Source organism: Octopus sinensis, linkage group LG3 (assembly GCF_006345805.1).
Source record: "Octopus sinensis linkage group LG3, ASM634580v1, whole genome shotgun sequence".
In the NCBI taxonomy this organism is placed as follows: domain Eukaryota; kingdom Metazoa; phylum Mollusca; class Cephalopoda; order Octopoda; family Octopodidae; genus Octopus; species Octopus sinensis.
In genome coordinates, this window is record NC_042999.1 from 116,158,625 (window position 1) to 116,186,279 (window position 27,655).

A 27,655-nucleotide genomic window follows, 5' to 3' on the forward strand; every position below is an offset into this window, starting at 1 on the left:
ATTAAAGATCCTTAAAAGTTTAGGATTGACATGATTTTAACTGAAATCTTGAAAGGTCTATTACAAATCCTCATATATTTTAAGTGCATTGGTTTCCATTATGTCTGATAAAGTTTCAAATCATAGTAGTACTCATTTATCATTTTTTTATTTTGTTTTATTGGTTTTCAACAAATTGATTTCTGTTGTATGAAGAAAATTCAATTTTTTTCGAAATGTTCAGTAATTTCACCAAACAAAATTTATAATCATGTCCATTTTAACTCGTTTTAAACTTTCTTACTGGATGTTTTTCACTACTCTTTGTTGTTACTGTTGTTGTCATCGTTGTTGTCATCATCATCATCATCGTCCTCGTCCTCCATACCCCACCCTCCTCCGCATCATCATCATCATTTGTTTTCTGCTAGTTCTCTTTTCTCTTCAATATTTTGACAGAGTTGGTAAGAAGCTTTAAAGAATGACTCATTATACAATATCTGGGAATAAAAGTCTTCAACAACTTACTAGCTGTCAAAGCTATGCCACCATTTCCACTGTTACTCTAAAGGATCTACATCACAAGGTTATTCAACAGGTCATGCCACTTTTAAATGTGGGAGTACCGGAACTATAAATCCTTCAACACAACACACAAGACTTGTGCTTGACAACTCTGTTGATTCTCATAATTCTTGTTTAAGTTTCTCATGCATTGTCACACACTTCTCCATTTAAATAATATATGGAAGGTCACAGTACATTAATATACTAATCTTAATGAACTTTTGAAAATGGTTTTGTAACAGCCAAGAGGAAATATGTTTCTTGAGAAACTACCAACTTCATTTTAACATTTTAGCATTCATATTACTCTGTTAAATAAGGTCTTTTCTGTTGGTGTCATGGTTTTTGAAGTTTTAAAATTAAGGGAAAATTTTGAAATTTGATATATTGATGCAATTTTCTATGTTGAATCTGATGTTATTCACTGGTTCCAGAAAATTTTTTTAAAAATATTACAGAGGTTTAAAGTTCGATAATTTTTACAAATACAAAAAACAATATTTGAAAGCTGGTATTTTGTATGTAACAGTTATTAAGCACAACAGTACAACAACAAACTTTTATTAAACAAAGTGAAAGCAATATATTATCATGATGAAAGTTATAATAGGTTTTGTAGTTTTAATAAGTTTTAATGAATAAAGTCATGTAGAACATTGGAACAGGCAATGTGAAAAGGAAAAATCACCCAAGAAAAAAAAAAACCATGTTAAATTACAAAAAACACAAACTATATATTATACTACTCTAATTCAGTTCATATTAACAATTTATGCATATTTTGTAGTGAAAATTCAAAAACGAAAATTTGAGATATACTCTAGGACTTTCTCATCAAATAAATTATAATTTTCGTATCTCCTGCACCACATAAGCTCACAGAGATACAAGCCAACCATAGCGTGGTGGACTCCACAATGTTGCTTATTTGCTCATTTTACACTGGCCTGTGTGCTGTTTTTTACTTGTTAGGAGGTAATAAGCTCAACGCTTTGGTTCATTGTTCTATGCTGAAAATAATAACCATCAATTTCGGGAATGTGAGAGTAGGCCCACCTGCAAGTTACTGAAAACTGTGATTCCAGGAAGAATCGAATAATGTATGCATTCCTCTAGTGTGTTGTGCTTCTGGCATGGTAATACATAAAGAAAAAATACCTGCCTGGTCCTGTGATACACTCCTCTGAAAACCCACTGTTGTATTTAAATCTTGTGAAGACTGTTTTTGTTTATCTCAACAATCTTCTGAGCAGGTCCTCTGCACATATTTCTGGAACATCGTTGTAATCACTCCCAGTTCTTCAACACAAAACAACAAAAATGGGGTAATAAAAATGTTCAGCAAATAGGCACTTGTCTAAGAAAATAGACAGATAAAGACAATATATGTGGAAATTGTAGTTTCAGCAGACTCTGTAACTTGTTACGATGGAAAGAGGCAGTAATATGTCTGTGACTTTCAATTGGCTAAAATTACCTGCAATTTTCAAACTTTAGAAGCTATCAACTTTTTATTTATCATCTTGTGGCAAGAATGAGTTTCATTTCCATAATTAGCATACAAAAGTACACCAAATTTGAAAACAATCGTAACAAAATTTTAAAAATCAAAAACTGTGACAGCAAATGTAATGCTTAGTTATTCACATTATTTTAAATTAAACAGGCATTATCTTGTAGCTTTCAAGTGTCTGATGATGCGATCATTTATTTTTAGAATGACATTGTAGGGTAGGTGTGAGAGGCAAGATATGGTAGGTTTGAACATTAAACAAGTTGAATATTTTGGCTAGATATGACTGGTTTAAATGCTAAAGGATCATGAAACCTTGTTTGTTTCTTAATCTCTTTCATACCACAAACTGCCTGAGACTACCCTTGATTTTATGATAAAAACTCCATGTTTTAAAGTCATTAAAATTACAATCTTGCATCAAAATTTTATGTTAATTTATATGCTAAACTTGAAATTAATAATGGTAAAACTATTTTACTAAATTCTTCATTATTTTCAAAATTGATTGAAACAAAAGCAGTATGTTTCTTTGGAAATATGGTAACAAAAAGGGTTAAACCATTCTTGTGAAACTGATTGTCTTAGCCAATTATTTCAGTAGTCAATCACAGTTTTGGTTAACTTAATTACTTGTTTACATGTCTGTTAGCCCAGTTTCCCCTATTAAGTAAAGTGGCTTGGTTGCGGTGAGGTGAAGAAATTGTCACTGCATTTAATAAAATTAGGATGGTTTCAAACTTTTTTTTTTGTTTTTGTCCAACATGATGATGATGAAGAAAGAAGAATTATGTGGATGTGGATTTTATTTTTTTTTTTAATAATGGGAGGAGCAAAAATTTTACTAATACTGGAAGGGTGTTAAGATAGCAAACTGACAGAATCATTAGCACACCAAGCTAAAGGCTTAGCAGTATTTTGTTTATTTTTACTTTCTGAGTTCAAATTTTGCCACAGTCACCTTTGCCTTTCATCCATTTGGCATTGATAAAATAAGTACCAGTTGAGTATTGGGGTCAATGTAATCAACTTACCCACCAAACAACTGGCCTTGTGCCAAAATTTGAAACCAATATTGGGAGGGTGTTGTGATTGAGACTGAGGTGTGTGTGTGTGTGTATGTATGTGCTTGTGTGTGTGTATGTGTTTGTGTGTGTGTGTGTGTGTGTTCTCTTGTTCTCTCTCCTGCTTTCTCCATCTTCCTTACTCATAGGTATATTTTGCTGTTTAGCTCTTTTAGTTCTGACTGTGCAGGCCTATGAGCAAAGGCATTCCACTCATGCCCACCTAACAACCTTTTTCTCAGGTATTGTTCAGGTAAAGATATCCAGATGACTGTTCAAAATGTTTTCATTTTCAGTATATTACATATTTTCTACATTATGTCTTTGTTTTATTAATCTTTATTTCATGTTGCTACAATTTCACTTTCTTGGATTACTATTGAATAGCTATCATATTAGTCAGTGAAAGTGCATGACTCAGTGGCTAGAGTGTCAGGCTCACAATCATGAGGTACTGAGTTCAATTCCTGGAATGAGTTTTGTGTTGTGTTCTTGAGCAAGACACTATATTTCACACTGATCCAGTTCACTCATCTGTAAAAATGAGTTGCAACATCACTGGTGCCAATTTGTATCAGTCTTTGCCTTTCCTTTGGATGACACCAGTGGCATGGAGAGAAGAGGTTGGTATGCATGTGTAACTACTGGACAACCTTGCCCAGACCTTTGCTTCAGAGTGGAACTTTCTAGGTGCAATCCCATGGTCATTCATGTCCAATGGGAGTCTCTTATAGTTTGTCCAGTGGTTCCCAAACCTTTTCAGGCTGGTGCCCCCTCGGTACAGAGGCCACATTCCTAGTGCCCCCACACCACCACCACCACAAATGTAGACCACTTTCTGCAGCAAATTTAAAATGAGTGTATTTCACAAATAAAACTTAACCTAATTAACCTATTATTTTGTTATTTTTACGTCCATTGGCCACCCCATTATCACACCACTGGATTTTTCCACCACCCCCAAGGGAGTGGTCTGGTACCACCCACTTTGGGAACTACTGGTCTTGCCTAACCATCAACCCTCTTGGGACACCCAGCCCAAGTGATACAAGCTGAAAGGACTTTGAGCTGATCAATCGACTTGATGAAACAAACATTGTGAATGGTTAGTTTTGAAGTGTAATAGCCAATCAGAGATCATTTTACAGTACATATTTTTGTGTTTTTTCACAGAAGCATTTATGCTTATCATTTTATTTATTTTCATGTATTGTGTTGTTTTAAGTTTTCTTATTGTGATAGATGTATTGTACTGTTCATAAGCTTTCATAAAATTTATAGCTTTACATACTTATAAAGGATAAAGTTTTAGGCACTTTATCCTTTGTTTTCTACATGCACCCACCAGTTCCAATCTCAACAGAAAAAAAGCTTTGGTCTTTTTGGCTACACATACCAAAACACCATGCATCTCAAGAGAGTTAAGCAAGATTTCCATTTTTATCAAAAGATTCCAATTTAAGTTTGTTTCTGAAGCAGTAATGTTCTCTAGTCCTTATTGAGATATCTGCTACCAATGTTATCTCATCAGAGCTCTAATACAATGTATTTTTTTTTTGTGTATTTCAGGAGCAAAGAGGCTGGTTGAGCATTTATATAAGCACAATATTCCAATGGCTATTGCTTCTGGTAGTGGTAAAGAGAAATTTAAGTGGAAGACCGTGAAGCATCAAGAGCTAATGAATATGTTCCATCATTTTGTCCTTTCTAGTGATGATCCTGAGGTGAAGCACAGTAAGCCAGCCCCAGACTGCTTTCAAGTGTGTGCTAAACGCTTTCCAGATAAACCATCTCCTGATAAGGTAAATTATGCTAATAAAAGATATAGATCTATAAGTTATATATTTTATTAATATTAGTTATTGTCTATTATATAAAATTTGTTCTGTTTGTCTGTCTGTGTGTGCCTTCATCCTCCATCTGATTGCACTCAAATTTGATATGTACATACCGATGGTATCAGGGCATGTATAAGTCTTGAAAAAAATTACAAAAATCAATTCCAGGTGAGAATGCGATCAGTAAAGCCATGGAAACGTGCATTTGTATGTGCAAGTACATCAGCTGTTGCGATTGATACTATGCGTACGCAAGAAAATTGCACTTGCAGTTTGCACAAAAATATCATCATGCTTTACCTCCAGCTAACCCATTTGCATGCATCGTTTTTGTCCTGCTTTTCTTCCATCAATCTGTGCATAACTGCACCTTTCATTTTTTGTTGTTTTTGTACTGCTTAAAGGCATGTTTATTTCCTGCCAAGATTATTGTTTAAACCATGTTTGTGTTCTCCCAGTCAACAACCTTATCATTACTGGTACTTTAAACTCTTCGGTTGCATATTTGTGTGAATAAAATCGTTTTTCTTTGGAATAGAAAAAAAGTCTATCTATATTTCTTCTTTTTCTGGTGTCTCAAATTTAGGTTAAATCAGTGTTTCTCAAAGGAGAGGCCTATGGGACTATCGGACAAATTGTTTTGAGAAAATTTGGTTTAAACGTTTGACAACTCAGCACCATCCATTGGACGGGGGGGGGGGTGCTCGTGCATTTATATATATATATATATACATACATATGTGTGTGTGTGTGCATAAAAGAAGCATTAAATTTGGGTCAACGACTTTACAACACCACCCCTCAAACATTTAATCATATATAAAAAACACCATGGTCTAGAAACACATAAAAAAAATAATACATATACATAAAATCACAGAAGGTAAAAATTTATATTCTAATAAAATACAAATAGAACGGCTTATCAAAAGTTAAATATAATGACTAAAAATTCAAAACTACCAGAAAGCCTAATGGACAAATATAAAATAAATAAAATAAAATAAGTGTCCACTGGCTAAAAAGATTTTATCAGATGATTAAAATATTTTTTTTTAATTATTAAAAATTAAAAAAAAAAAATTTTTGAAAAAGTCTTTCAAATATTTAAGAAAAAATTTTTTCATAATTTAAAAAAAATATTTTAATTATCTGATAAAATCTTTTTAGCCAGTAGACACTTATTTTATTTTATTTTTATTTTTATCTTTATTTATTTTATATTTGTCCATTAGGGTTTCTGGTAGTTTTGAAGTTTCAGTTGTTATATTTAACTTTTGATAAGCTGTTCTATTTGTATTTTATTAGAATATATTTTTTTACCTTCTGTAATTTTATGTATATGTATTATTTTTTTATGTGTTTGTGGACCATGGTAATTTTTATATATGATTAAATGTTTGAGGAGTGGTGTTGTATGTAAATTTGTTGACCCAAATCTAATGTTTGTTCTATAACCAATGCTTCTTTATCTTTGTCTCATTTATATTTGAGCACTTCATTTGCAGTCCTATAAACCCTTTTGTTTCTATAATAAGAGACAAATATTATTTCTTGTTATATGTATATATATATGTGTGTTTGTGTATATATATACACAGGTGTGGCTGTGTGGTAAGAAGTTTGCCTCTGAACTACATGGTTCTGGGTTCAGTGCCTCTGCGTGACACTGTGAATAAATGTCTCTGGGCTGGAAAAAAACCTTTTGAATGGATTTGCCAGACAGAAAGAAGCCCATTGAGTGTGTGTATGTGGGTGTGTGTGCGTGCATGCATGCACATAGTGTGTGTGTGTGTGTATTCATATATATATATATGTGCATGTGTGTTCTTGTGTCCCCTTGTCCTGACATAATGCGATAGTTGTAAATGAGTTTCACTATCATGTAAAAGAGTATCATTTATTATTTTCAGTATTATGAGAGAACATATATGGTCATAGGGAAATATTACTTTGCCTGGAAACAAGCAGTGGTTAGCAACATGATGAGCAACCAGCTTTTACAAAAAGCCTATGTCAGATAAACTCTGTCCAATCCATACAATCATGAAAAAGTGGATGTTAAATGATGATGATACATACATACATATATATATATATATATATATATATATATATATATATATATATATATATATATATGAGTAGTTTTAGAGACAGAACCACCTTCAACTCAATCAACACTGAAAGATTTTATACTCGACCACTCCAGAAAATGTTAAATATTAAATCTTATACTAACTATATATATTCTGAATCCCGTATTTTCCGTTTATAAGGCTACATGTGTTTCATGAAAGTACATCAGTATTGATTAGATGCAAGGTATCTAGTTTCAATACTTAATTGGGCCAACATACTCCCAATCTTCAGGTCTGGATTCCTCAACATTTTTCACTACCCCTACCTCTTATATACCTGGGAGTATGTCGATCCAATTAAGTATTGAAACTAGATACCTTGTATCTAATCAATACCGACATACTTTCATGAAATACATGTAGTCTTATAAACGGAAAATATGGGATTCAGAATAGATATAGTTAGTATAAGATTTAATATTTAACATTTTATGGAGTGGTCAGGTATAAAATCTTTCAGTGTTGATTGAGTTGAAGGTGGTTCTGTCTCTAAAACCACTTTTATATATACGAATTAAACATTGAGAGATTTTCATTTTAGCACATCTAATTTGAATGTCTTTTTCCTGAGTACACGGAAGTAATATTCCCTAATAATTATAATAATGATATATATATATATATTATATATATATATATATATATATATATATATATATATATATATACAATATAATAATATCATAAAATAATAATAATCCATGGGGTATGCTCTGTCAGTTATGTGAACAAGTATTCTGGATGATCCAATCAATGGAACAGCCTGTTTATGAAATTAGCATGCAAATGGCTGAGCACTCCATGGATATGCATACTCTTAACATAGTTCTCTGGGAACTCCAGTGTGACACACCAAATGTGACAAAACTGGTCCTTTAAATCACAGGCACAGCCCATTTTTGCCAGCTGAGTGGACTAAAGCAACATAAAATAAAATGTCTTACTCAAGGATACAATGCATCATTAGGAATTGAACTCACAACCTTACAATCTTGAGCCAAACACGCTAACCACTACACAGAACAGCGAGAATTCAAACAATTACGTTTCTATTTAATCTTAATATGGCAAATTCATCAGTGTTGTTTTTTATCATTGGAAAATGCCTCTTCCCTTTAGATGTGTGTTCATAACATGTATGATTCTCTGGTGTCAAGGTACTTTGAAATATTATAATGTTTTGACCTTAGTGTGTGTCTCTTCAGTCAGAATAACAATTTAAGAAGAGTATGAGCCCTTTGTTTATAGAAACCAGCAAACAAATTATTTGCTGATATGTGCTGATACCTGCCAAACAATAATGGAGTTGTGGTGGATGAGTGTCACTGTTCTGTAAGCACCCTATGAATTATTATTGTAACATTGCATGTATTTTTAAAATGTTTAGTCAAATATAGAAAAGTATTGCAGATTATCCTTTATTTTGTCAAGGCCCTTGAGACACTCAGTAGTGAGAAGGAAGTTATCCTCCAACTGGAGACCTGAACTGAATACTTGTAACAGTGTGAATTCCACTGAAATGTATGCAAGGACCAGACAGTGGTGTTAAACCGAGTGACAGATTAATTCTACTGCTCATGCACTCAGACTGTAAACCGCTGAAACAAATACTGCAAGGCATTGCATCTGATGCTTTAACAACCCTCTGGTCTATTTTATTTTATGATGAAAAGGCATAGTTGACCTTGTGGAGGCACATGGCCTAGTGGTTAGAGCAGCGGACTCGTGGTTGAGGGATCGCGTGTTTGAATCTCAGACCGGGCGATGTGTGTGTTTATGAGCGAAACACCTAAGCTCCACGCAGCTCCAGCAGGAGGTAATGGCAAAACTTCTGCTGACTCTTTCGCCACATCTTTCTCTCACTCTTTCCTCCTGTATCTTGTAGCTCACCTGTGACGGACCGGCGTCCCGTCCAGGTGGGGAACCTATACACCAAGGAAACCGGGAAACCGGCCCTATGAGCCAGGTGTGGCTCGAGAAGGAACAAACATAGTTGACCTTGGTGAAATTTGAACTCAGGGCACAGAAAGCTAGAATATATACTGCAATGCACTTTACTCTATGTTCTTAACAACTCTACCAATTAGTTAATGATAAGATTATTTACTCATTATGCCATGAACTTCTACTGATATCACAAATTCTGCTGCTTCAAACTTCATGACACATCTCAGCATGAATCAAAATTGTTATCATCGTCCAGTGAATCATTTCTCAGTATTACCTTCAGTATTTTAAACTTTCAATGTACATCATCATCATACATATATTTGTGTAACTAAACCACTTTGCAGCTTCCCTTTTGTTCATATATTCATGGCTTTTACTTGCAGCCAACTTGGCATTTTTCGACAGTGGGGCAGTCTCAATGTGACTGTTTGACCTACAAGACTTAGCAGCTAAATCTCTCTCAGATTACACTCCGCCATCTTCCAAGAGAGGAAGAACATATTGAATTATGTAATCTGATAGAAATTGTCTGCAGACATGATGATCATGACTAGAATACTTTTGATCACAAGTCTGTGTGACAAAGGTTGGATATGAGGCTAAACAACCATAATGATCTTGACTTTTATAATGAGTCAGAGGATGAGATGTGGCAACTGTGATATTTAGAGGCCATTCCAGGCTAGTGAGATTGAGGTTGCTGATGTTCAGTTTAAACTTCTGGGTGGGGAGAAAATTCCAGTAGGGTGCAGTTCTATGAAGGAGGATTGGGCAATGTTGTTGGGGACTGAGGCACTGAAGAGGAGAAGAGAAAGTGGTGCTTCTGGTGGATTTTGTTGAAGATAGTACATAGTTAACAAATTGAGCAGAACAGTGTTTGAAGAAGCATAAGAAGATAAAAGTTTGTATCTGTAGACCTGTGATTGCAGATTGTTTAAGAGTGAAACTAACTGGATAGCTTTTATTTTCTTATGCTTTGGTTGCCATACCGGCTTTATAACAATCTAGTTTCAAATGAAGATTGGATACGTGTTGCTGTTGTTTTTTGTTTAGCCCCAGGTCAGTCCTGATTGAACAAAACTATAGTCAAAGATGTTCTCAACCATATGGTCCTCAGTTCAGTCCTACTACATGACACCTTGGGCAAGTTTCTTCTGCTATAGCTCTATTATAGCTCTGAGTCAACTTAGAACTTGTGAGTAGATTTGGTAGATGGGAACTGAGAGAAGCATATCATATATGTGTGTATGTTTGTGTGTGTGCATGTGTGTGTGTGTGTGTTCTTTTGTTAGTGTGTGTACCCTTGTCTAAACATCATATGATGGTTTTAAGTAAGTGTCATCATCATACAAGTGAAATTTTTCATTTCCAGTTTTCTGTGAAAAGCATGCCTGGATTTGGGAAAGCAGGGGAGGATTGACAACAGGAAAGGCATGTGGCCATAGGAAAATCTGTCTCAACAAACACTGTCTGACCCATGCAAGCATGAAAAAGTGAATGTTAGTTCGTGATAAGGATGGTTGCACTAGTAAATATCAGTCTTACAGCAGGGCACCTTGGGCAAGTGTCCTCTACTATAGCCCCAGACTAACCAAAGCGTTTTGAATGGAATTAGTAGACAGAGACAGAAAGAAGCTCATTGTGTGTATATACATATGTGTGTGTGTGTGTGTGTTTGTGTTTGTCACCCATCACTGCTTGACATTCAGTATTGATTTGTTTATGTCCCTCTAACATAGCAGTTCAGCAGAAAGAGACTGATACAATAAGTACCAGTTATGGAATAAAATAAATACTAGAGCTGATTTATTTGACTAAATCCTTCAAAGTGTTGTCCCAGCATGGTCATAATCCTGTGACTGAAACAAATAAAAGACAAAATATTGTAAGAAAGAAAAGGAACTATTGTTTTTTAGCTCCTAAATCTGCCCTGATCCAAGATGGTCCACCCATGACCATACTGTCATAATGTGCTTTGAATACATTATCTAATGACTCCTTTGTGATGATAAAGTGACATTTGAGGGAAATTTGGCTGTTATTTCTTCAAGTCAAGTGATCACCGAAGAACCTATTGCTGATGGTCTCTTTAACTCCAGGTAAAATCTGATCAAGTGGGTATATATAATTAAAGGCAATCCAGTTATGTCAATCCAGTCCTTTTTTTTTTTTTTTGTCTTTCATACTCCATTTGTCTTGCACTACATTAACCAATGTGTGCTTGTTGTTTAAAAACTGGAGATTTGGTTGCTATTTCTAGCAGGTCATGGTTTAATGACTCTTGTGATGATAAAGTGTCATTTGAGGGAAATTTGGCTGTTATATCTTCAAGTCAAATGATCACCAAAGAACCTATTGCTGATGATCTTTTCAACTTCTTGTAAAACCTGATCAGGCAAGCCTATAAAATTAGAGACAATCCAGTTATGACAATCCAATCCTTTCCAGTGGGGGATTGTTTTTCTTTGGTACTCCCATTTATCTTGAACCACATCATCCAATGTGTTTGTTGTTTTAAGATTGGAGATTTGGTTGCTATTTCTAGCAGATCATGTGTCAGAAGATAGGCTGCTGTGAGCGGTGATGATGATGAAAATTATTATTGCTGTTGTTGTTGTTGTTGTCAGTTTAATGACAGTGTAGTGTCATGCTGCAGGGTTTAACCTAGTTCATGACACCAAGGTAAGTTTCATGGAAGGCAGGGAGGGAAAGGTGAGAGGATGTTTGTCATCACCGCACCTCCTGCATATGCTCTGAATGTAGGTAGGGAGGTCAGTATGTCTGTCTGTTTTTTTTATTGTTTTTTTAGTGGAATATATATATATATATGTATATATACACATACACAATTCCCCTCCAACCTACACACACACTGCTCATCTTGTATGGTATACATACTTAATTCTCTCTCAGTATGTCACTTTGTATGATTCTTCTTCCTTTTTCTTTCCTCTTTTGCACTGTCATTATATCCTCTTTCTTTCTTTTCTCTCTCTCTCTCTCTCTCTGACTCCCTCTCTCTCTCATTGTATATTAGATATCTTTTAATATGTCTTGTTTCTCAACCTTTTCTTTAACCATCTCCATTATTCAAGAGTGTATTCTTTTATTCTTTTGCTTGTTTTAGTCGCTTGACTGTGGCCATGCTAGAGCACCGCCTTTAGTCAAACAAATCAATCCAAGGACTCATTCTTTGTAAGCCTACTACTTATTCTATCACTCACTTTTGCCGAACTGTTAAGCTACGGGGGAAAGTTGTCAAGTGATTGTGGGTGGACAAACACAGACACACAAATATATACATACATACATACATATAAATCCTTAAATCCTTAAAAATGTTTCAGCCTGAAGGCTGCGGCCATGCTAGATGTATGTGTGTGTGTGTGTGTGTGTGTATGTATTATGTATGTATGTATACAATGGGCTTGTTTCAGTTTCCATTTACCAAATCCCCTCACAAGGCTTTGGTTGGACCAAGGCTATATGAGAAGACACTTGCCGAAGGTATACAGTGAGACTGAATCCGGAACCATGTGGTTGGGAAGCAAGCTTCTTATCACACAGCCATGCCTGCACATGTGCACACACATACCCACACACACATGCACACACACACACACACACACACACATATATATACACACACAACTTATATACACACACGCATAGATATTCACACAGACAGACAGACAATTGCATGCACACACACACACACACAAACAGAGAGAGATTATAAATTAAAATAAATGCATAATGTAATATTATTCATGCAATCTAATCCCACCTCGGGTCTTTTAACTGAGAATAGCTTCCAATTTATAACTAGCTTTTCATATGTGTGTGTGTGTGTGTGTAATGTGACCTTAGCGTCATAACCTATATATATATATACTGTCTCTGGTTCAAATTCTTTTGTCACATGTATTTGTTATCTTGTATTTGAGTAACAGGGCAGCCAATGAAAATACTTCTTAACAAAGTAACTAATTAGCATTTATTTGATTTTATTGATTATTCTTCAGAACTAAAATATTACTTTTGAAGTTATGATTTGAAGGTGTCTTTTTTTCTTTGGTAAATAATGCCTGGACAATAACAGAACCAGTGACACATGAAATAAATGACATATATAAAATTTTCCTTCTTACATTAACAACAACAAAAACAATGATAATAATGGTTCCAAATTTTGGTACAAGGCCAGAAATTTTGGGGAGTGGGTAAGTTTTTATTCTTTCTCTTATTCTTTTATTTGTTTCAGTCATTTGACTGCAGCCATGCTGGAGCACTGCCTTTAGTTGAACAAATTGACCCTAGGACTTATTTTTTGTCAGTCTCTGTTGCCAAACTGCTAAGTTATGGAGACATAAAAACACCAACATCAGTTGTCAAGCAATGGTGGGGGCACAGACACAGACACACACACACACACACATACACACAACGGGCTTCTTTCAGTTTCTGTCTACCAAATCCACTCACAAGGCTTTGGTTGGCACGAGGCTATAGTAGAAGACACTTGTCCAAGCTGCCATGCAGTGGGACTGAACCCGGAACTATGTGGTTGGTACGCAAGTTACTTACCACACAGCCACTTCTGCACATAAGTTGAGTACATCGACCTCAGTGCTCAGCTGGTACTTATTTTATTGACCCCAAAAGGATGAAAGGTAAAGTTGATTTCAATGGAATTTGAACTCAGACTGTTAAGACACAAAATGCCACTAAGAATTTTGCCCAGTGTGCTAATGATACTGCCAGCTCGCTGCCTTCCTAATAATAATAATAATAATAATAATAATAATAATAATAATAGACAATATGAAAAGCGTGATGCAATTGCAATAGATGTTTTATTGGTTTTTAAATATTTTGACAGCTTTCCTGTCTTCGTTGAGTTCAAAATGAAAATTGATATATAAAAATTCAAAATTATAGAAATTCAAATTGAAAAATTTGTACGACGGCAATCTGTGTTCCCACATGGGAATAATTTTGAATTTTTATGTATCACTTTACATTTTGAACTCGACAAAAACAAGCAAGCTGTCAAAATATTTAAAACCAATAAAATATCTATTGCAATTGCATTGCGCTCTTTGTATTTTTCTTTGTGAGGAGTTATGTCAATCCATTTAAAATAATATAATAATAATAATAATAATAGTAATAATAATATTAATAATAATAATAATAATGATAACATAGCGTACGGGAATACATCAGCAGTAAAAGAAGAAACATGGCAGAATATTTGGTAAACAGCAAACAAGACCTGCTACAGTATGCTGCTAATGCAGAAGGATTTAACAAAAATGAACTGGAAAGTGCTCATGAATTCTGATCAAGAACAGCCAACAAAATAGAAGAAACCCTACTCTGCATGGACTTACATAGCCAGTTCTACTGTGAAACCAATGAATTTAAAGACCAGGAACCATCACGGAGGTGGCCTAAAAAAGAATACTCAAAGCTTAATCGTTGCTGCCCAGGACCAGGCATTGAATACCAATTCAGTGAAAAGGATACATATACCACACAAGTGCAACAAACCTCTGCAGAATGTATGGGAAGAGGGTTGAAAGCATGACTCACATTGTTTTGTGCTTGTGAAAGTCTTATGCAGAAAGGGTACAAGCATAGACATGACAAGGTAGCCTAAAACCTCCACTGGCTACTATGCTGGTTATGGGTGTTGGTACCAACATACACTGAAAAAGGTAATGGATGAAAAATGGAAGGCAAAAATCCTCTGGGACTTTGACTTCCAGACAATATATTAGAGCACTGAAGGCTGCGTATGGTAACTTTTAGGAGGGACAAACAAGAGAGCCTAATAATTCAATATATCATCATGAAAAAAGAGAAATGGTTGATAAATATGGGGACCTGAAAATTAAGGTCGCTAAGATGTGGCAGCTACGAGAGTCAAACATAAAGGTTATCCCTATTATAAGCCTAGCACTTATTAGACCGACAGAATAAGTGCTAGGCTTACAAAAAATAAGTCCTGGGGTCTGTTTGTTCAACTAAAGGCAGTGCTCCAGCATGGCTGCAGTCAATTTCCAGATTGGGTGTTTTTTCAATACCACCCAATCTGAAAAAAACATCTGTAAACTTTAGAAATATCTTACAATATAGGTGTATTGTAAAAGTCAGCTTTAATTGGAACATTACACGCATATTGCATAAAGTATTGTGTCTGAGGTCCTTGTTGTGACTTGACAAACAGTACAAACCCCTGGTAGACACAATATCTTCAATAAACAACCTCACAATATTGTATACTGTGCGACATCTATAATAATAATAATAATAATGGTTTCAAATTTTGGCAGAAGGCCACAAATTACAAGGGATGGGTTAAGTCAAGTATATTGACCCTAACATTCAACTAGTACTTCATTTTATCGACCCTGAAAGGATGAAAGGCAAAGTTGACCTCATCAGCATTTGAACTCAGAACGTAAAGTTAGAAGAAATCCCATTAAGCATTTTTCCCAGTGTGGTGACAATTCTGCAGCTCAGTGCCTGAATAATGATAATCCTTTCTACTTAAGGCACAAAGCCTGAAATTTGGTGGGAGGGGACTAGTTGATTACATCGACCCCAGTGTTTCATTGGTATGTAATTTATCGACTCTGAAAGGATGAAAGGCAAAGTTGACCTCGGTGGAATTTGAACTCAGAACATAAAGAAGGATGAAATGCTGCCGAGCATTTTGTACAGCATGTTAATGATTCTGCCAGCTCACTGCCTAATAATAATAATAATAATAATAATGGTTTCAAATTTTGGCAGAAGGCCACAAATTACAAGGGATGGGTTAAGTCAAGTATATTGACCCTAACATTCAACTAGTACTTCATTTTATCGACCCTGAAAGGATGAAAGGCAAAGTTGACCTCATCAGCATTTGAACTCAGAACGTAAAGTTAGAAGAAATCCCATTAAGCATTTTTCCCAGTGTGGTGACAATTCTGCAGCTCAGTGCCTGAATAATGATAATCCTTTCTACTTAAGGCACAAAGCCTGAAATTTGGTGGGAGGGGACTAGTTGATTACATCGACCCCAGTGTTTCATTGGTATGTAATTTATCGACTCTGAAAGGATGAAAGGCAAAGTTGACCTCGGTGGAATTTGAACTCAGAACATAAAGAAGGATGAAATGCTGCCGAGCATTTTGTACAGCATGTTAATGATTCTGCCAGCTCACTGCCTTAATAATAATAATAATAATAATAATAATAGTAATGATGATTTCAAATTTTGCCACAAGGGCAGCCATTTTAGGATAGGGGATGAGTCAATTACATCGCCCCCAGTGTTTCACTGATACTTAATTTATCAACCCCAAAAGGATGAAAGGCAAAGTCGACCTCAATGGAATTTGAACTCAGAATGTGAAGACGGACAAAATGCTGCTTAGCATTTTGCCTAATGTGTTAACAATTCTGCCTGGCTCAGCACCTTAACAACAATAATAATGATGATAGGAACTGAAAATTATTTGAGGATGATCTCTGACTTATCAAGGGTGGATGGTAATCTAATTTTTGCTATGCCTTTCTAATTGTACTTCATTAATTCTGTCCAGAAAAAATAAGGCGTTGTCCCTATATAGACCTCCTGTTACTTTCAGAAAGGAAGACTGGATTAATGAAAGGATATATATTCCAACTAGGTCTGTAACATGTGCAGAGTCAGATGACCCCATTACTATATCAAAAGTATTTTCCCTCTCTAATCTATTCCATAATCTACCATCAAAATCTACTAAAGTGGCTTGTGTGGCAAGTATTATATCTATTTTACGTTGGGGACAAACTAGAATTTCTCATACTATAAATTAGGGCTTTATTAAGGATGTCTGGGTTAATAGTGGCATAGCTCTCTATATCTAGTTGCAAGAATTTACTATTCCTACTAATTTCTAGCTTAAGCCATCCAACCACTTCTTGGGTATCTAACCAAAGGGCTAATCTAATTTTGGACTTATGAGCAGGTATTATCCTGTCAATGATTTTTTTTACTAACAATGCCTATATCAGATTTAGAAGGACAAATCAATGTAACTGAGGGGACTGTTAGAAAGGTAAGTTTATGGTCCTTCAGCATAATCTGGGGTTTTCTAGGGACCTATGGCTTGGTTGTATCATCCATAGCTAAATCTCTAATTCATAACCGTTTTTTTTAATGTATTGTTTCTAGCGTGACTATATTTATTTACTGTGTAATTCCTTCCTAATCACAGACTCATATAACTCAACATCAACAATGTAAATATTACTTGTTTTGTCCATTGTACAAGTATTCCTGGAACTTTCTTGAAGTCAAGTAATTTTCTGATTTTCTGCTGATGTACATTGCACCTTCTAGGGTATTTCCTGAACTTCATGTTCTTAACTATACTAAATAATTCCTCTTCAAATCTCGTTAAGCGTTGATTAGTCAGTAGGTTCCTCTTGGATTTGGAAAAAGTAGTTGTCATGCTCTTTCTGTGTATTGTTATTTTCATAGTATTATTTTTTGTTTACACTGGAGTAATAGTCACATATACCCCTGCTGTGTACGTGGGTTGGCATAAGAGAAATCTAGAGAGATCTGCAAACAGCAAAGGTAGGCCAGCAACAAATGAGTGTGTTGTTCAGGTGTTCAATCTTTAATTGATTTATGACTTCTTTGTCTAAGGAGAAGCCTATCCCTGTTATATCTACATGGGTTTATCTGTAAAAATACTAGAAGTGGAAGAGATCAGGTGGATTTCAGGGTGTGAGGGAGGTGGGGGAGGAGCATGACACATGAAAGGAATCCAGCTCTTCGCTTCTTTGTTTACGTTGTATTACACTCTTGTGTGTGCGTGTGTGTGTGTGTGTGCACACACGTTGTGTATGTTTTAGTATACATTTGAATTTGTGTACACTTGTGTGTTTGTGTATAAATATGTATGTATGTATGTGTTGTGTGTGTGTGTGTGTGCACAAGATGAAAAGTGAAAGTTAAGATAGAAATCATCATCATTATCATCATCATCATTGTCGTCCTCATCGTCATCATCATCATCATGGACCAGGGGGTTTCCCTGACTTCATATCCTTTATATACTTTATCTATATATACTTTATCTACCAGGGTGCTGTTGATGCAGGTAGCTGGTCCATCAACTGGGTCAGCATTTGGCAGGCCCTCCTCATCTCATTCATTCTCCACTTTCAGCAGTCTTTCATAATGGCAACAAATCAGGTAAATGATCAACTGGACAATTCAACGATTCTCTGATTTACAGTTCAAATCTGGTGCTAAGTTACGGGGTGGTAAACTCACCAGCATCGGTTGTCAAGCGATGGTGGGACAAACACAGACATACAAATACATACACATACACGCACACTTAAATTTTCTCAAAGAGGATTTGGGATTTGGCTTCTGTGATAGTTGTTGGTGGTGGAAACTGTATTGAATAGTACCTTTGTATAGAGGAAGAGTGACTCTACCAACTGTAATTTAAACAACCTACATCAATTAGTAAAACAATCAGACCCATATTTGCATTACTTTTTGAGAAAATACCCCACCACACACACATGCAACAATACATTGGGTAGTGAGAGGAAGAAATGTCTAGAGGAAATGTTGATTCTATAAGCCACAGTGCAGATCTGTAACTAGGGATAAAAATGGATACTGAGTATGGACTATTTAGTCCTACCACAGACAACCTTTGTATTGTCATTACCACAATAAAACAGCTCCATTCAACTTTGTAAAATGGGCAGTGATAAGAAGGGCATTCATCTATAAAAGGGGTTCACAGGTTTCCAGATGGCAAAACGACAGAATTTGAGATGTTATGCAAACATGGAAAAATGATGACAGTTGCAGCAGTGTGTCGATACTCATGCACTTCTCCAATATTCATTTTCATCTCATATGTATGTAATCAATCAGAGAAAAACAGCATGATGTAACATACATAGTGTATATATATGTGTGTGCGTGTGGTGTGTGTGTGTGCACAAGATGAAAAGTGAAAGTTAAGATAGAAATCATCATCATTATCATCATCATCATTGTCGTCCTCATCGTCATCATCATCATCATGGACCAGGGGGTTTCCCTGACTTCATATCCTTTATATACTTTATCTATATATACTTTATCTACCAGGGTGCTGTTGATGCAGGTAGCTGGTCCATCAACTGGGTCAGCATTTGGCAGGCCCTCCTCATCTCATTCATTCTCCACTTTCAGCAGTCTTTCATAATGGCAACAAATCAGGTAAATGATCAACTGGACAATTCAACGATTCTCTGATTTACAGTTCAAATCTGGTGCTAAGTTACGGGGGTGGTAAACTCACCAGCATCGGTTGTCAAGCGATGGTGGGACAAACACAGACATACAAATACATACACATACACGCACACTTAAATTTTCTCAAAGAGGATTTGGGATTTGGCTTCTGTGATAGTTGTTGGTGGTGGAAACTGTATTGAATAGTACCTTTGTATAGAGGAAGAGTGACTCTACCAACTGTAATTTAAACAACCTACATCAATTAGTAAAACAATCAGACCCATATTTGCATTACTTTTTGAGAAAATACCCCACCACACACACATGCAACAATACATTGGGTAGTGAGAGGAAGAAATGTCTAGAGGAAATGTTGATTCTATAAGCCACAGTGCAGATCTGTAACTAGGGATAAAAATGGATACTGAGTATGGACTATTTAGTCCTACCACAGACAACCTTTGTATTGTCATTACCACAATAAAACAGCTCCATTCAACTTTGTAAAATGGGCAGTGATAAGAAGGGCATTCATCTATAAAAGGGGTTCACAGGTTTCCAGATGGCAAAACGACAGAATTTGAGATGTTATGCAAACATGGAAAAATGATGACAGTTGCAGCAGTGTGTCGATACTCATGCACTTCTCCAATATTTCATTTTCATCTCATATGTATGTAATCAATCAGAGAAAAACAGCATGATGTAACATACATAGTGTATATATATGTGTGTGCGTGTGGTGTGTGTGTGTTTGTGCGCGCATGCACATTATACATTTTCTTTTTCTTTTATGTTTACTTGTATATTATTATTTTTAATTAGGTGTGAAACATTTCCTGTAATAATTTCTTCTGCGTATCTGTAATAATTTCTTGTCTTCCAAATCCTCTCACAAGGCTTGGCAACTGGTGTTGTGTGTTTACATCCCTGTAACTCAATGGTTTAGCAAAAGAAATTGAGAGGTGCAGGAGTGGCTGTGTCGTAAGTAGCTTGCTTACCAACCACATGGTTCTGGGTTCAGTTCCACTGCATAGCACCTTGGCCAAACGTCTTCTACTATAGCCTCGGGCTGACCAAAGCCTTGTGAGTGGATTTGGCAGACAGAAACTGAAAGAAGCCCGTTGTATATATGTATATATGTGTGTGTGTGTGTGTGTGTCCCAAACACTGCTTGATAACCGATGCTAGTGTGTTTACGTCCCTGTAACTTAGTGGTTCGGCAAAAGAATCTGATAGAATAAGTACTAGGCTTACAAAAAGAATAAGAAATGGGGTCGATTTGCTCGACTAAAGGTGGTGCTCCAGTATGGCTGCAGTCAAATGACTGAAAGAAGTAAAAGAGTAAGAGAAAGCACCAGGCTTTAAAAACTGGAAAAGTACTGGGATCAATTTATTTGACCAAAAATCCTTTAAGGCGGTGCCCCAGCATGGCTGTAGTCTGATGACTGAAATGATAAAAGATGTATATGTATATATACATGGCAGGCTTCCACATAGTTTTTATTTACCAAATTCTCTCACAAGACATTGGTTGACCCAGAGCTATAATAGAAGACACTTGTCCAAGGTACCACACAGTGAGACTGAACTTGAAAGCAAATGGTTGCAACACAAGCTTCTTAACCACACAGCCATACCTGTGCATATTTTGCCTGAAAAATGGTAATTCACCAGGCAATGTAATACTCTTTTACACTTTTACTCTTTTATTTGTTTCGGGCATTTGATTGCAGCCATGCTGGAGCACCACCTTTAGTCAAACAAATTGACCCCAGGACTCATTCTTTGTGGTCGGTAAGCAAGCTGCCTACCACACAGTCACTCCTGTGCCTGGTTATAAATTGTATATAGATATCACTTTGTTGTACAATTCCCAGTAAATTTGTAAATTTTTACCCCCCCCCCCTCATTTCAATTTCAATGTGAGAGTCGTTTCATCATGTGAGTGGGTGCAAGATATTTTGAAGTATGTGTTGGCTTCCTTGATTTGAAAAACAATACCTAGCCAAAGGTGTGGAAGCAGTTTCTTTAATATATAGCTTTTCTCCAAATAACATATTTGATGCTGAATTGTTTTTTTTTTTGTTTTGTTTATTTGTTCTTCTCAAAAACTTGAATACATTTCTAGCTATGTTGTGCCAAATTAAAAACATAACTTCCAAGAATATGTCATTTTAAATGCTTTTTTTTTTCTTTTTTGCACTTCATTCTGTTTCTAAAAGATGTACTGAGAAGATGTAGATAGGTGGGTGGGGTGGAAGGTGTGTGGGACTACTTTGAGAGCAGCTAACAGCTGGAAATGTTGTATTCATATGTATGTGTAGGCTATATCATTATGTGTTATTTTGGTCAACACATCCCAACCACATGGTTCTGGGTTCAGTTCCACTGTGTGGCATCTTGGGCAAGTGTTTTCTACCATAACCTCAGGCTGATCAAAGGCTTGTGAAGTGGATTTGTTAGATGGCAACTAAAAGAAGCCCATCATATGTGTGTGTGTGTGTATGTACATATATCTTTGTGCCTGTGTTTGTCCCCACCACCTCTTGCCAGCTGGTGTTGGTGTATTCACATCCCTGTAACTTAGTGGTTCAGCAAAAGATATCAATAGAATAAGTACCACGCTTAAAAAATATAAGTACTGGAGTCAATTCATTTGACTAAAAATTCTTTAAGGCAGTACCCCAGCATGGCCACAGTCTAATAACTGAAGAATATAAAAGATATAAAATAGGCAGATTTAACATTTATTGTCAGTGTGATTATCTACTGAGAAGGGTGGGTTTCAAATCTAGTTAGAAATGTTTTCATCAGCAGTCATTATCAAATGTGTTCCAGCCATGACTATCCCATTTTAGGAGCATATCTATGATTACATTTTGCAGTTTGTCCTTTCCTTATTTTATTTAACTCTTTAACATTTAAACAGGCCATATCTGGCCCAAATATTTTACCTGTTTTACTTTGAAACTGGCCAGATATGACCTCTCACACATACTCTTCATTGTCATTCTAAAAATAACCAATCACATCATTGAAATCTTGAAGCTCTGACATTACACATGATTAATTCAAAACAATGAAAAGGCTTTATGTTGTACAGAGTAATCTGACTGCTAAAAAGTTTAAAAAGTTACCTCCTCGAGTCATACTGACGTATAAGGGCAGGTTTCCTGGTTTCCAAGACGTATATATTCTGACCTGGATGGGATGCCAATCTGTCACAGGATTACTCCTTTTTGCCAGCTGAGTGTTTTGCTCAGATGAAGTGTTTTGCTCAAGAACTCAACATGTCATCCAGTCCGCGAATTGAAACCACAATCTTACAATCATGAGTCCAACACACTAACCACTAAGCCACACAGCTCCACGATCTGAATGCTAAAGAGCTAAAGCACTCGGTAGATTGATGAGGTAGATTTGTCTGCTAGTTCTAGCAGGTTGTTGGATTAGGTAGAATCTTCGTAGAGATGTATTAGCATTGAGTACAGTTATATATGATGGTGTTACAGTTCTATATTTAAGAGATGAGGAATTATGTACATTATTTACAATTGACGGATGTTTGTCGTCATCTTGTTTGTTGTTAACGCAACATTTCAGCTGATATATCCTCCAGCCTTCATCAGGTGTTTTGGGGAAATTTCGACCCTGAGCTCTCATTCCTAAGGTAATTTTCAATGTTGTTGTTGTTATTATTATTATTATTGTTCAGGTCACTGCTTGGAATTGAACTCGGAATCTTGGGGTTAGTAGCCCGTGCTCTTAACCACTATGCCATAACATCATTGAAAAATACCTTAGGAATGAGAAGCCAGGTTTGAAATTTCTCCAAGACACCTGATGAAGGCTGTGGGGGGGGGGGCATATCAGCCAAAACATTGTGTTAACAACAAGATGAGGACAAATATCCGTCAAATGTAAATAATGTAGGCATAGGAGGCTATGTAGTAAGTAGTGTGCTTACGGACTTAATTGGTTTTAGGTTCAGTCACACTGTGTGGCACCTTGGGCAAGTGTCTTCTATTATAGCTTCAGGCTGACCAAAGCCTTGTGAGTGGATTTGGAAGACGGAAACTGAAAGAAGCCCGTCAAATATATGTATATATATGTATGTGTGTCTGTGTTTGTCCTGCCAACATCGCTTGACAACCAATGCTAGTGTCTTTACATCCCTGTTACTTAGCGGTTTGGCAAAAGAAACCGATAGAATAAGTGCTAGGCTTGCAAAGAATAAGTCCTGAGGTTGATTTGCTTGACTAAAGGTGGTGCTCCAGCAAGGCCGGTTACAAAGCCAGCTTCCCAACCACACGGCCATATCTGCACCTATATATAAATACACACACACACACACACACACACATACACACACACACACACTCTCATTCACACATACACACACACACTCAAATACACACACACACACTCATTCACACACACACACTCATTCACACATACACACACACACACAAATATATATATATATATATATATATATATACACTAGCATAGCTGTGTTGTCGAAGATACCGACAGTTTTATTAATTGTAGAAAATGACACATCAAAGCATTTGGGGAAACATTGATAGACGTCAAAAATCAAGTAAATATACATACTTGCACAGAATTGAAGTACTTGAACAATCAGATAAGGTTGTAACATCTCAGTTGAAAATATCATCCATTTAATATATGTGTATAGGTGCAGGCATGACTTATAGGTGCAGGCATGGCTTATAGGTGCAGGCATAGCTTATAGGTGCAGACATGGCTTATAGGTGCAGGCATAGCTTATAGGTGCAGGCATAGCTTATAGGTGCAGGCATGGCTTATAGGTGCAGGCATGACTTATAGGTGCAGACATGGCTTATAGGTGCAGGCATAGCTTATAGGTGCAGGCATAGCTTATAGGTGCAGGCATAGCTTTAGGTGCAGGCATGGCTTATAGGTGCAGGCATAGCTTATAGGTGCAGGCATGGCTTATAGGTGCAGGAATGGCTTATAGGTGCAGGCATGGCTTATAGGTGCAGGCATGACTTATAGGTGCAGACATGGCTTATAGGTGCAGGCATAGCTTATAGGCTCAGGCATGGCTTACAGTTGCAGGTATGGCTTATAGACACAGGCATAGCTTATAGGCGCAGGCATGACTGTGTGGTTAGAAGCTTGCTTCCCAACCACATGGGCAAGAAATTGGAACAAAGAGCCAATGTGAAATTTTGCATTAAACTTGAGAAGTCTGCTGCAGAAACATTGAGCATGCTTTGGCAAGTTTGTAGTGATGATGCAATGGGTCATATGCAATGTTTTGAGTGGCACAGTTGCTTCAAAAGCAGAACGTCCTTGGAAGACAACAAGTGATCTGGAAGACCTGCCATGAGTGTCCTCCCTGGAAAATTCATCAGCTTGTGCCTGAGGATCACTGGAGGACAATCAACAACATTGCTGATGTTGTTGGGCTGTTGTATGGGTCCGTGCAGGCAATCTTAATGCCTGGATTCTTCATGATGACAATGCACCCTGTCACTAAGCTCTCCTCACTCTTGAGTTTCTCGCCAAAACATAGTATCATTTCTGCACCCCCCCCCCCATTCACCAGATTTAGCAGCTCAAAGGTTGCCATTTTAACTCTGTTGTTGAGATCAAGAGTGAATTGCAGAAGGCCCTCAACTCATGTTAAATGACTTCTAGGCTGGATTCCAGTAGTACAGGAATGCTGGGACCAGTGCATTGATGCACAAGGTGAGTATTTTGAAGGAGATGATGATAAAACTTAGGTTATTTTTTTTATTAAACATAACTAGTCTTGGAACTCTTTGATACCATCATGTACCTACACACACACACACACACACACACACACACACATTCAAATTTTTCTTTGCAGTCTTAAAATCTATCTCTGTTTCTATCTCTAAATCTGTCTTTTTTCCATCTGTCTAAATGACTATTTGCCTGTCTATTTGTCTGTCCATTATTCTAGTTTTCATCTTCTGCTTCTGCAATTACGAGCAATAATTTTCTCTCTTTCTTCACCCTCATTTCTCTATACATGCATGCATCCATCCATACATACATACATACATACATACATACAAACAAACAACTAAGCTTCAATTCAATTAGGTACTTAAATTAAGGTACCTTATTAGGCCCAAATAATTTGTGCACCCAAACAATATCAGGTGAATATCAAACTCTGTATTTGCACCTGATATTCTTTCAGTTTATGCAGGCAACAGGACCCAACTTAGTGAAGATATCTGCTCTTGGTTGTTCAGATATGCACTTAATATAAAAATACTTTCTATAATATTTCCGAAGTGCAGAATCCAGGTTAGGTGAATAAAATATAAATGAGCAACAAAGTTGTACAGGTGTCAATTCATTATGATCATTTCAAGCAACACCTTTAATTGATTAATGAAAACATTGCATCATTGCAAATAAATCGTTTTCTTCAAATGACTGCATAGACTTCAAAAAAAAAAAGCAAACAAACTGCTTAAACATATTCATACCACCAACGGAACTTGTTTGTCCTTTTTGTTTGAAGTCTATGCCGTCATCTGAAGAAAACGGTTTCTTTGCAATGACGTAATGTTTTCATTAATCAATTAAAGAACTCACTTGAAACATTTAATAATGATTGACACCTGTACATCTTTGTTTGTGACTGCGTGTGTACCGTTGGTGATTTTTTTTTCCTCCGTCTTCCCTTCTCTGACTCTTTTCTTTTCCCATGTTTCTGATGAAGAGCTCTGCTTGAAACATAAAACTCTCTTTCTTTCCTTCCTTCCTGAGCGTCCAATAATACTATATTTGTTCCACGTCCTTGCGCTGTTGTGTTTTCATATTTGGATTAAATATATATATATGTATAATGATGATGATAATAATAATACACACATGCACACACACACACATACACACACACACACACACACATACGAAGGTAACGAATGGTCTTCCACCCCCCTTCCTCTTGCTTTCTCCTGTATCCTCTTCCTCTCACTCAATTCTTAGTGTCAATGTCTTTTAAAGAAGGAAAGTATTGTAGCTACAAAGAAAGATTCCTTTTTTGTCGTTATCTCTGATTTTATCTCAACAAAAGAGTTATGGCCCCTGTATGTGTTTGGCATCATGTGTGAATGTGCAATATGTTTATGATTACACACACATGCATAATTACATCCACATTCAACTTAAAATTATTAATCTTTTTTTTTTCTGTGGCTAACTGAGGTAATAGTGTTTTAGAATTATCTTGGTTTATTTGCATACTTACACAGACTCACTCATGCATAAAGATGTGTGTGTCTGTCATTATATATGAGAGCGTGTGTGTATTTATGTTATACATACATACATGCAGGCGGCGAGCTGGCAGAAATGTTAGCACGCCAGGCGAAATGCTTAGCGGTATTTCGTCTGCTGTTATGTTCTGAGTTCAAATTCTGCCGAGGTCGACTTTGCCTTTCATCCTTTCGGGGTCGATAAATTAAGTTCCAGATGAATACTGGGGTCGATGTAGTCGACTTAATCCGTTTGTCTGTCCTTGTTTGTTCCCTCTGTGTTTAGCCCCTTGAGGGTAGTAAAGAAATAGGTATTTCCTCTGTCTTTACGTTCTGAGTTCAAATTCCGCTGAGGTCAACCTTGCCTGTCATCCTTTCAGGGTTGATATATAAAGTACCATTTATGCACTGGGGTTGATGTAATCAACTTAATCCCTTTGTCTGTCTTTGTTTGTCTCCCTCTATGTTTAGCCCTTGTGGGCAATAAAGAAATATATACTTACATACATGTGTGTGTGTGTGTTTGCCTGTGTGTGTGTGTGTGTGTGTGTTTGCCTGTGTGTGTTTGCCTGTGTGTGTGTTTTATGTGTAAATAGTGTGGCTGTGTGGTAAATAATGTTTCCCAACCATATCATTCCTGCTTCAGTCCCATTGCATGACACCTTGGGCAAGTGTTTGCTAACCAAACCTTTTGAATGAATTTGGTGGACAGAACCTGAAAGTAGCCCATCTTTTCTATCCATCTGTCAATCTTTCTGTCTATATCTATTTATGTATGTATACCAAAGCTTCACAACTGATGTTTGTTTGTTTACATCCCCATAACTTAGCAGTTTGGCAAAGAAATAGAGTGATACAAGTATCATGCTTTAAAGAATAAATACTATGATTGATTGATTCAACTAAAACCCCTCAAGGTGGTACTCCAGCATGACCACAGTCCAGTGATTGAAATGAAATATATGTGTGTATACATGTGTGTGTGTGTATATGTATATGTGTGCA

General features: G+C 36.4%; 1 protein-coding gene across 1 annotated transcript in view; it reads left to right on the forward strand.

Annotated features, from left to right (window-relative positions):
* The window catches only part of LOC115209405 (pseudouridine-5'-phosphatase), a 194,769-nt gene that overhangs the window by 128,733 nt on the left and 38,381 nt on the right, over positions 1 to 27,655 (forward strand). Inside the window, exon 4 of the mRNA XM_029777802.2 lies at positions 4,693 to 4,925. Coding sequence (XP_029633662.1) covers positions 4,693 to 4,925 — 233 coding nt within the window. The remainder of the gene's footprint in view (positions 1 to 4,692; positions 4,926 to 27,655) is intronic.